Source organism: Lycium ferocissimum, chromosome 12, assembly GCF_029784015.1.
Source record: "Lycium ferocissimum isolate CSIRO_LF1 chromosome 12, AGI_CSIRO_Lferr_CH_V1, whole genome shotgun sequence".
NCBI classification, from domain to species: Eukaryota; Viridiplantae; Streptophyta; class Magnoliopsida; order Solanales; family Solanaceae; genus Lycium; species Lycium ferocissimum.
This window is the reverse complement of record NC_081353.1, coordinates 34,734,593-34,746,749: the sequence shown is the minus strand read 5'-3', so window position 1 is coordinate 34,746,749 and position 12,157 is coordinate 34,734,593. Positions and strand designations below refer to the sequence as shown.

The 12,157-nt window shown below is 32.3% G+C and overlaps 2 protein-coding genes across 2 annotated transcripts; both read right to left on the bottom strand.

Moving 5' to 3' along the window:
- Positions 1 to 678: 678 nt before the first annotated feature.
- Positions 679 to 3,971, bottom strand: LOC132039603 (histidine biosynthesis bifunctional protein hisIE, chloroplastic). The gene is made up of 6 exons (XM_059430101.1): positions 3,808 to 3,971; positions 2,586 to 2,831; positions 2,396 to 2,491; positions 2,074 to 2,225; positions 1,716 to 1,922; positions 679 to 1,013 (listed from the first exon to the last, which is right to left on the bottom strand). The coding sequence occupies exons 1-5, from the start codon at positions 3,934 to 3,936 to the stop codon at positions 1,724 to 1,726; spliced, it is 822 nt and encodes a 273-aa protein (XP_059286084.1). The 5' UTR covers positions 3,937 to 3,971; the 3' UTR covers positions 679 to 1,013; positions 1,716 to 1,723.
- Positions 3,972 to 6,969: 2,998 nt separating this feature from the next.
- On the bottom strand, positions 6,970 to 10,198 carry LOC132039604 (PLASMODESMATA CALLOSE-BINDING PROTEIN 3-like). Its single transcript, XM_059430102.1, has 3 exons — positions 9,585 to 10,198; positions 9,151 to 9,184; positions 6,970 to 7,611 (listed from the first exon to the last, which is right to left on the bottom strand). Exons 1-3 carry the CDS (start codon positions 9,883 to 9,885, stop codon positions 7,353 to 7,355), a joined length of 594 nt encoding a protein of 197 aa, XP_059286085.1. The 5' UTR covers positions 9,886 to 10,198; the 3' UTR covers positions 6,970 to 7,352.
- Positions 10,199 to 12,157: the final 1,959 nt, after the last annotated feature.

The following is a 12,157-nucleotide window of genomic DNA, read 5'->3' as shown; positions in this document are numbered from 1 at the left end:
GACAAAAGATATTGATAAGTTGTTCTTTCATTAAAAAAGAAAATTTACAATAAAAAAGGAAGAACGATGGAGACAAAGTGAAGAGGAAAATTAGAAATTTTATTCTGAAAAAGTTTTTGAGAAATATATATATATATAAAAAAAACATTAAAGGTAAAATAATAAAAAATTATGTCAAACCAAAAGTATTTATAAATTGAAAAATCATAAGTTAAGGGATAATCTAACTTATTACTTTTGACTAATAACATCAGAGTTTCTTGGAGAACCATTCTCTAAACATTAGGCCAAAACGAATGAGAAGAAGTCGGTCTTGTGAAACTCAAAAAATGTTGCATTTAAGCAGGTCTTTTTTTTGGTTAAGCAATTCAGATTAGATTGTTTAGGCCATAATTAGCGGATATTAAATGAACGGATTAAATAAGTTGAATCAATGAACAATTCATATTTATCGAAATTTTACTTGGTAATGGACTGCAGGATTCCACAAACGTTATCTACACCAAATGGCTAGTATTTAGAAGTTTGTCACATTTTCAAAAGTTGATGAAAAACTATGCTTCCACTCCGAGCAAGATAAAATATGCTATGCCATTTAAAGTCGTCTCAACCCTCATGGCAAAAATAAATAGAATTGAACAATAGGAAGACCATTTGTCTCAGCTCCAGCTTGAAAAATGATGAGAATCAAATCTTTTATTATCATGAGAGATTAACACACACTCAAGAGAAGGGTGAAAAAGAAAGAGAAATTAACAATGGATGATCCCAATTCCTGTCTGTACTGACGACTAGAATGTTGTTCATATATGCTCCCATAGTTTTAGCAAAAGTACATCAATAAGGTCTAGTCTATATTGACATGGAGACTTCAAAGATCTCCCCCTTTTAATCATAATCATCACACAATAAACTTTCACTTAACAATATTAGAGCTGGAGTATTCCACTCTCTTTTGCAGAAAACATAAGAGCTTATGTCGACTGTAATTAGGCCTTCAACAGCTGTGTGCCCTGCGAGAACACGTTGAAAACGAGTTATTGCATAAGAATGAAGAGATAGGCAAAGGCGAGGAAAGTGATTATCGAAGAAATGAAGTCAAGAAGATAATGACAACAAAGAATGATTTTTTGAAAGAAAAGCAGATTTGGGCCTACACAAGGTTTGTTAGGCCACACCCCGCGCGGCAAGGAAAGTGATTATCGAAGAAATGAAGTAAAGAAGATAATGACAAGTTTAAGGCAGCTTAGTGCTTTTGGAGGCCCTGTAGGAATTGGATTTTTTGAAAGAAAAGCAGATATTACATTTTAATGTACGAAACCATTGGCCCATATAAGGAATAATGTAAAAGCCCACCCAAAAAATTTTAAGAATCCAAAATAGGAAACCAGAAAACTGAACCAGACCAATATGTCAAGGGAGGTTGTAATCATGTATAGGAGCTAACAGGCTATAACAATTGGGTATAAAGGGAAAAAGGGAATCTGTAGGCATAACAAAGAAAGAAAAGAGGTAGCTAGTTACTTGAGACTGTAAATAACTATACCTAACCAAAGTCACATGTTACAGAAGTGGGACACTTGTATCATTTCCGCCAAAGGCGGAAGACATTATGTTAAAGCCAGATGAACCTATTTGACGCACCTCACAAAGGTAAATCCATTTGTATTGAGGTAAATTCAATCAGGTCATATAGGATGAAGTTTTTAGAATACCATTTGTCCTAGGATTTCCGACTGTTCTTTTCTTCAATTCCTGACTTTGAAAACCTTTGTCTCAGGACCTGCATAACTTCCTCGATTTTTACTCCTCTAAGAGAAAGCAAAACCATGGCATGATACAAGACATCTGCCATCTCTGAGGCGGTCCGTCCTTCATCCTCGTTTTGCTCCAGAGTTCGGCATAACTCGTCAGCCTCCTCTCTGCAAGTTGCGAAGCAAAAATTTCAGAAGAGAAATATTATACCCATCAAGCCAATTTAATTCCCAGATATGTACGTGCTATGGGGGAGAAGGGGAAGCTATTTTTCTGAAGATTAGTCAATGATAAGATCAAGTACGTCAAGCAAGATACCTAATTTTGGAGCAAAGCAACTTGTCATCAAGCAACAATCGCTTTGTCCATGAGGGTTTTCCATTTGAAGAACTAGATGTTTCTGCCTTCCTTTGGTTGATTGTAGATTCTAATGCGTATAAAGTCGTCAAAGCCAGCTCATTTTTCTCAACCTAGCACAGCTACTATATCTTAGGCAGGTTCATATAGACCATTTTCCAATAGAAGAAGCAGAGCTAATATTCATTGAATACATGAGATGATTAAAAACCTTTATTTTAGAAAGGTGGTATTAAGATGATGAAAAAAAAAATTAAAAAAGACGTGATAGAACGCGACTAACCCCTGGATTTTTCAGGAGTTCATCAACTGGTGTGTAATAACATGTCTCTGCCCCCGTATGGCATGTTGGGCCATCAGGCTTCCCAAGATATATTATCTGATTGGTAGAATTGATTATCTTTTCAACAAAAAAGCACATGGAATCAAAGGCAGGGCTAATTTAATTATCTAAAGGGATTCTAAGAACTTACAGAATCACGATCACAATCAAGAAAGACATCAAAAACATTGATAAAATTATTGGAGGTCTCTCCCTTTGTCCATAAAGATGACCGTGACCGGCTATAAAATGTTGCTTTACGTGATGAGATGGTTGTTGACAGAGCCTCTCTGTTTGCAAACCCTTGCATTAAAACCGCTCCTGTATCAACATTTTGGGCTATTGCAACCGCCAAACCTTTGTCGTCCCATTTGACACGGTCTAGTAAGAAATCAACCTGAAGTACTGTTATCAGACAAGAGACAACAAAAGGCCAAGGAAGGCCGATACAATATATTCATCGTTCATCCTTCCAGGACAATAAATAGAAGACGTTTCAACTAGGCTTTGCAGGGAAAGGTGTTGCATAGTCCAAAGAGCAAGGCATTGCACGTAACCGGAAGTACAGCAATAAACCACCTAAGTTATCGGACTCTTCAAAAGTGTTGCCGCACCCGTGTCGGAACCTCCAAAAATACACTACTTTTGAAGGATCCAACACGCACGACAACATTTTAGGAGAGTCCGAGTAACTTAGTAAACCATCAGTGGCAAAGTGCAACATAGAAAAACAACACACTTGAGATCAAAGTGACAGACAAGAAGCCCATCAATCTTTTTCTACTTTGCTAGCATTTCTTTTCCAGACATGTAAAATACTGGCAGAGCGCACATAGTAGACACCTAACTGTGTCGATATCTAATAACCTCTAAAGAACATGTTGTCTAATGTTCTAGCTAATTCAAGTCTAGTTACTATACACAAAATTTGGTAGTAATTTGAACCATAAAATCTTGAGTATTCATAGTCTAAATTTACGAGTTTAAACCGAGGTTCAAAAAGGGAAAACTGATCAATTGGACTAGTTATCTAAGTCAAAATTAGATTTTGATTCCTTAGCTAATGCGTAAACCGATTATTATGATGATGTGGCGATTAACGTCCTAATGGCTAATACAACTCAACAATGAACAAATTGTTAGGCCTCGATAGACCAGGAACTCAATTTATCATTTTTACTACCCTGGCATATTTGTTTCCTGGAAATGTAACAAATATCCACCATAAATATACACAGTACACACCTGATTGATTATATTAAAAAAAAAAAAAAAAAAAAAAACTACAAATTCATTCATAGACAATACTAAACTTAAAAACAAAAACTTATAGCTTCTACAACAACTGAATATCAAAATAAACAAACGCATACCTTTGATTGGAGAGAGATATGTTGATGTGAATATTTTTTGGTACATACGACTACTACATTATTATATCGCTTAAAGTTCGAAGCCCCGCTAATATTGTTTTTAGGTAAAACTTTCAAAGAAATTGACATAATTAAGATGTGATTATAACCGGAAAGAAGGAACTGACGGCGGCAGTGGAAGTGTAGTGTGGAATTAGGAAAGTGAAGTTGGATTAGAATAGGAATGCTAGTGTTTTGGGTCATTATAACTCGTCTGTCAACATTATTTGGACAGTTCTGGGCTGGAATATGTTGTCTTTAATTTTCATTTTTTTTTGTGAGGATTGTCCTTCAAAAATAAATAAATTGAAAGGCTTTAATTTTTGTTATGCCCGAGGTCTTAAATTTGAATCAAACTCTGAATCTTGGCGGAGTTTGAACCCTCGCATCCAAAAGTTTTAATTCACGTGATTCATGCCCTCTCGTACGAACTGAATGCAAACTTCCGCCGAGGACCGCCAGAATTTGTTTTATTTTTTTGATCGACTTGAGATGCAAACCTCATGGTATTAGGCGAAGGCCAAATATTAAAGACTACCAATTTAATAGGTAAAAATTAAAGACCATCTCAAAAGAAGGCCGTTCCTGCAAATTGCCCTTCAATTTGTATCCTTCAATACTTTAAGTCGCAAATAAGAGGATGAAAATCTATGTGACACCAAAACTTACAAAGTTATCGCGTGGCATAAGTTTATATTTCGCATCATAATGCAAACTTAAATTTCGTTTGCGTCTTTAACACTTAAAACAACTTATGCCGATGGGAAAAAAGTTACTTGAAGATTAAAAAAAAAAAACAACTCAATACGTGCTACACAATTTATGTCGGAAAGGGCATAATGATTTCCTTGCGAAAAGTAACATATCTTGTTTATCAAACTGTGGATGTTACACAACTTTTGCCGATAAGGCATAGCATGTTTTGTTACCGCTTATGGCATAACTTGTGGGATATTATGATGCGAAAATATAAACTTACGCCGAACAAAAAATGCATATTTTCATCCATAAATTTTTATCTAAGATGACAACAAGGAAAAAATTGCTCTTTGAAAGAACAATTCTGCAAAAGCAATTAAAGACTAATGTATATCGGGCAAACCTTATCATAAGTTGGGGTGGTCTTTTTAATTTGATCTCATATTTGAAATCTTTAAAATTTGCCCTTTTAACACCCATGGCAGAGTTCGAACATAAGTACGGTTGGAAATTTTAAAACTTGACGCTGTGTCCCATACAAAGAAATACCATTAAAAGTATGGACAAAGATACTTTCTATATGGAACTTGGATAAGTAACCATAACTTTTGATAATTCCTTCACAAGTTTATGCTGTGTCCTATATAAAATTTGTACTTTAACAAAAGTATGCCCCTACACGCAGATAAACTTGTTAATTTTTACCAAACTTATGCCGATGGGGCATACTTATGCCTTATGGGCAAACTGCCTTGAAGCATATATATGTATTTTTCAAGCATATAAATCAAAGTTACATGGAAAAGTATTTAAAGAACCAAATGTCCATCCCAGGGATACGTTAAAAAAATTCACACTTTGCACAGCAATACAAAGTAGTTGCAATTGTTGATAGACTTATGGCATTGATGCCACCGAATTGCATCTTCGATGTGCGCAGACCCAATTAAAGACATTTTCCCATCTTTTTTTAATGCTCCATCACAAAAGGACTTGCGTCCCCGCAAATTGCCCTTGTTTGTATGGCTTTAACTTTAAGTCTTTGTAAAAGTTTTTGGATGAATAAAATAGACTTTCAACCAAAAAAAAAAAAAGTTATCACTTATAAGGCAAAATTTAAATTTTGTATGCCCATAACGGACTTTTAGCTAACACTTTATGTTTAATAGGGAAAAATTTGATATCGAAGATTTTAAAAATGCCGGAAAAAAAAAAAACCTTTAACTTTTTCTTAAAGATAATGATTTTGACTGAAATACACTGAGTCCCCGTAACCTTGCGAGTTATTTTCTGAGGGGAGTTACACAACTTCATGTAAGGGCTCATCTTTCCAAGCAAATAACTTGTGGGATATTAAAGACGCGAAAATATAAACTTAGGCAAATAAAATTTAAAGCATTAAATTTGAGGGCAAAATTTAAAGACCACCCCAAACGAAGGGCATTGAAAAGCTGCAAAAAAAATGAATGTATATAGCCTAGAACCTGTTTTTCTAAAAAAGATTTTTTACGTTGTATAGCCGTCCATTAAAATTATAGAAAATTATAGCCGACAAATATATAATTTTTATATATTAAATATATGTTATACATAGTTAGTACATTTTTCTATATATTTGATTAGCATCTATAAATATGCGAGTGGCTAAATGTACAACTTTCCCATTTAAGAAGTTTGATTTTTTGATTAATCGAATAATTGATCGTACTGAAGAATTAGCGAAACCAATACTACAAGCAAGACTTTGCATGATTATGGCTGCGTAAATACTAAAACAAGCATTAGTTATATGAATCCTCACGGTCTTTGCAGCTTTATTTAAGCTTTGTCTCTGCCCAAATATATACATATTAAAAAAAAAAAAAAAAAAAAAAGGACAGAAAAAAACACAACTTCTCTAGCACTAAAAGACAGATATTAACTATTAAACGTAAGGGGGTGGAACCACTTCAATTTAATTAGCAGGATCAGGCACACCTATTGTCATAAATTTAAACATGAAGTATAATATCTACTCATTGATGTAGGTACTTGGTATTTTACATTTTTTGTCTTAAAATTCTAGATTCGTCTCTGTCATTAAACAATGGTCTAAACAGCGGTGTAGCTACTGTTGAAGGGGGTTCAAAATCCCCTATGTCGGAAAGTCTTATACAACTAAGGTAAAAAAAAAAAAAAAAAGTGTGTGTGTATATATATATATATATATATATATATATGAATTATTGAATTCCTTCGATAGTCAAACGTGTATTCTCACGCTATCGGGATAATAATAATCTAAAAGGTTGAAGTCTTCATGACTGTTGTTAAAGCAAAAAGTGTCAAGGACAACCGGGTTTCATGGGCTTGAAACAAAAAAATATAAGCGAAGCGCATAATGTACGAAAATTAAGAATGAGTAAACACATGAAATTAGTACCATAATAATCAAAACGAAATTAATAAATAATTTCATCAGCATCCCACACATAAAATTATATCTATGTTAATCCAACTTGTCAACAATTGAGATTCAAAGAACTAGTCGTAATACTCATTTAAATCACTCTGCACCTTAATTTGTTTGAAGTTCATACTTTTTTGAAGTGTATAACTTCATTCGTAAAGTAATAACCCCTCGCTTTACATTGCTTCATTGCTTCAAGCGGCAAAGCAATACTTTTGATAACACTGGTCTTCATAATAACAACAACATAAAGTTCCCATTTGTTACAAAATTGCTCTGATCAATCAAAATTTTTCTTCACCAACTTTTTGTTCACTCATGCAGGAGTTTGTTGTCTTCCCACTTTACTAGGAAAGAGCTAACAAAATTGAAAAATATGAAGGAAGAGGAGCATCAAACATGTTGAAGCTAAGCTTGCCATTGTCCAAAACGTGGGAGAAGTTGCTTTAGAATCTTGAGAGTTGGGGTCATCCGATCCGGTGTCAGGTAACGTTCCGTTACCATACACAGGGTTTATAATTGCTTGTGGTGGTGAATATAGAACTGGGATGGTCGTGATTCCTCCACTTACATTGTTGTGAACTCCAATTCTGGGAGGAATCGGCCCTCCAGCAGCCCTAATCAAAATTCAAAATACATGGCATTGAACTTGAGATATACAGAAGGAAATAAATAATTAGCTCAAACATATTTGACAAGGCTAAAGTACAATCACATCAAGGTTATGAATAATTTAATATTTTTACACTAATAATATAAAAGAAAATTGTTTACACTTTCAGGTCAACCTTTGATCTACTATATTAGAATCTACTTATAACAATTTTAATTTGAGAATTTAAAATGTAACAAATTACTGCTTTGATATAATTGGTTAAAATATACTAATGCTATGAAAGCTTTTATATTAATAATGAATGTATATCTCAATTACTTTCTCCATCTAGCTAATTTTATTTGTCGACTAGACTAAAAATAGATGTCCACTTTTGCTTGTCCAGTATGAAAAACAAAAACATAATTTATCACTAATTCATAAATCACCCTTATTATTAACTATAATTATCTCCCAATACATTTCCCAGAACATTGAATTTATTATATTCAAAGGGTGATATGGTAAACTTATTATTTAATTAATTACTCCCTCCGGTTCATAATAAGTGTTCATACTTACATAATCAAGAAGGACTTAACTTTATTTTCCAGATTTATCATTATAAAGTGTTAAGTGATCAAATCTCAATATGTCAAGTTAATAGTAATACGTAAATTTTAATTAAGGGTAGTTTAGTCAATATTTTTTTTTTTTTTGCTTGGAATTAGTATTTTTAAGGATGTGCTAAAGGCTAAGTGAATACTTACTTTAAATCGGAGGGAGTTTTTTTTTATGAAATATCAAGTCAAACATGAACAAATAAAACTGGATGGAAGAGTATTGATTTTCAAAAAAAAAAAAAAAAAAAAAAAAAAAAAAAAGGCAGACATCATCAACACATACCACGTAATAAGGCACTCTGGACACCATTTTTCACAAAGGCAAAGCTCAATCCAACACCCAAAAAAAGGAAAAGTTTGCTAATACAGTTCTACTTTACAGCTTTTATTTATTTATTTATTTGAAAAAAAAAAAGCAGCATTATTAGGTAGCTAAAGTGGAAGAAAAAAAACCTTTTTCAAGGAAATATATATTTTTGCTGTTTTCTTCCTTTTTAATATAAAGTTTAAGTACGAGGGTATTAACCTATGATGATGAACAAAGTCATTTGAAATTTACCGGTCTATTCTCTATTAAAGACGAATTCAAAATTTTAAATTTATATAGGCTCTCAACTTATAATCTTCTTTACTTATTGGGTTATGTGTTAGATCACTTTTACATAATAAGGCTATTTTTCAACTATACAAATACAAAGTTTGAGTCAAAATTATTAAATTTTACCGAATCTATAACATGTCTGTACATCCACCCCCGTTCTCTAGCACTTTTACCCCTTAGATTTTGAACACCAATATGTATGTTCCAACATTCAACACCAAAAAGAAGATTTAAAAAAAAAAAAAAAAAAAAAAAAAAAGGATGGAGCATACTAAAAAGAAATATAAAACTGAGAAGAAAAGTAAGCAAATCAAGAATGGAACTGTTAAAACATTACCTTGGAGAAGCTGGGTAAACACAAGATCCATAGCCTACGATAATACCCAAAAAAAACAAATAATTAATCAACTACCCCATGTCAAACTAAACTAAAAGTGTAAATATTATTTATGCTACCAATGCAGATAACTTAAAAGAGTTTATATTATATGGAGTATATAATACCGTCGGTTTTATTTACAGAACTTTTGCTCCATCAAATAGTATTACTTGTTGTAGTAGGTAATCTATCTTATTTTCAAGATTACAAATTTCACATATTAAAGAAGCTTACCTGTAGATACTCTTTGATTGACCTGATAATGTAAAAAATTCTTTATACTGACCGTATATAAAATTTAATGTATAAAAATTCAGGTGGGAGTCCGAATTTAGTCAAGCTTCGAAACAATACCGAATACCAGATGAAAAACGAAAAAGAAAAAAACTTACTTGGGTCAGTTTTGGCAACAGTAGCAGTGCCAGAAAATTGACAAGAGCCAGGGGCCATGTTGCTCCTCTGATAGAAACTATTGAATGCATAAGAAGCATGATTTTGAATAGTATTAGGAAGATAACAAAGCCCAGTAGATTGAATTGGTGCACAATCAGCACCATAGCTACATGCATAATCCAATCCTCTTTGCAATGCTTGATTACTTGCATCACTTCTAACTATACACCATGTAGCTTCTACTTTAACAACAATAATATTCAGGCTGCAAAATATGGCTACAAATATCAACACTTCCATGAAATATAAAGGTCTCTACAAAATCATAAGATTATGTATATGAGGGCTAACGTCTGTCCAGTACCAAAAGGTCAAGAAAGTTGGTGATTTAGGTTTGTGCACGGGTTGATAAAATTAAATCAGTGTTTCAGTATCGAATTTAATGTGAAAAAAATAGGCGACATTTAAATTTTGAATCCGCCGCTATAATTGTGACTTGTGAGAGTTGGGACTAAGGAGTAGGGGTTTGGTAAAGCAAGAAATAAGAGAGGGGAAAAAAAAGGAGATGAATGATTTACAAGTGTGGACAAAGAAGGCTGAGAAATATCAAGTGGAATGATGATATATGTAAGGTTTTTTTTTTTTTTTTTTTTTTTTTTTCTTTTTTGCTTTTATGGGTGTGTGCGCTCATGTCATCTTTTTCTCTTTTTTGTCTTTTCAAATTTACTCTTTTGCTTTGGGAGCTTGATTCTGCCCAATGCTTTCATATTTTAGAATCAATTGGTATATTTGCCTTTCCAACTTTAGCATATGATGATGTGTGTGTATATATACGTACTATTCGATGTAAATATAATATATATGGATTGTGTGTATATATACGTATCTCGTATCTATTTTAGCATACCATACCGAATACCAAAAGAAAATTTAAATTCATACCAAAACTTACCAAAACCGCGGTATTAAAAACGCATATAAAAAGTAATATTTTAATTAAGGAAATATAATTTATGTTGGTAATAATTAAACTTCAAATAAGTATATTTTCAATATATAAAAGCAAAACTTTCATTTCACTCTTTTAATAGCTTAACTTTCATTTTGATGCAATTATTTACTTCAAATTAATGCGGAGCCATAATTTGAAATATATGAGTTTCGAATCCTAATTTTTTAAGTTATTTAGTTCTAAAGTTAATAATTTGTACATATTTAATGAACTTTTAAGACAAATACAGAATTTGGACCAAAGTGCTACCGAATCCGATCAAATCGGTAGCTGACACTCTAATTCTGCCCTACTTCAAACTCATTTTGTGTTTAAAAGATTAATTTTAGTTAACCAAACAAGAGATTTTAAAGATAACCCGATCTTAACTGATAATATTGTCTTTATTTTAACATTATATGGCATCATTTAATAATTTTTAAAACTATCTGAAAATCATTTTTGTACTAATCTTGGTAAACACATATGAGCTCATTAAAGTATAAATATTAAGTAAAAGAAATTTTACATGTAAAAATCTATAATAAGCAACAAATGAAAACAAAGAGCAACAAGAAGCAAGAATATCTAGCGAAGAAATGACTATTTTTTAGGTTAATAGATAAGATCAATAGAAGAAAGCAACAGGGAAAATAAAGTGCAGCGGATGGGGTTGTTCCTCTCTTAACCAGGGGTTTCGGGGTCGAGCCTGGGTATGAAAAAATTCTTGGTAGGGAGCGCTCCCCCGATTGGGCCCTATGCTACACGAATCTGGATTAGGCCAGCTCCAATGGGTACCGGATACCTGATAGAAAATAGGTAAATAAGGCGTAAATGTTCGACAACTTTTAAAAAGTAGACCATAAGAACAAAAAATAAATTTGATTTTAAAAAATAAGGTTAGGACCTAAAAGTAACTAATTGAAAAGTTTAATATTTTTTGGGAAAGTTTTGTGAGGACTACAAAAGTCCTTTTGTTCTCCCTTATATATAATAGTAATATTATGTGCGCGCGCATTTTACTCATAATTTCATGATCAGTTTTATTTTTTCCTTTTCTTTTTCTTTCTATTTATTATTGTTAAGTAGGTCATTCGATTAATTAATAGATACATTCTTCATAATGGTAGAGTTATCTAAAATATGTGCTGTCAGATATCAAATAAAGTATGTTATGTGTGTGTGTATATATATATATATATACACAAACAAACTGATTCAAACAGCATTATTATGATTTAAAAAGAAAAAGAAAAGCAAAGACAGATTCAAGTGGAATAAGGATATTGCGTTCTTTATTTGTTTTTCTTTTTTGTTGTTTAACTTGTTTTTTTTTCCCTCTACGGGGTTTGTGCTGTATTATCTTTCTCTTTTTAGCTTTTTAGATTTGCTTTTATTGGGAGTTTGAACTTTAAGGTTCTTTTCATTCCGATCAAAGTATACATGTATTATAATACAAACATTGCAGTACTTGATAAACATTGCAGCATTTCCCTTTTATTGTTGAAAGTTTGTATTATCATATTAAAAAAATCTAAATGGATATAAATATGTGTTTGGATCTAAAGTAGATGACAAACT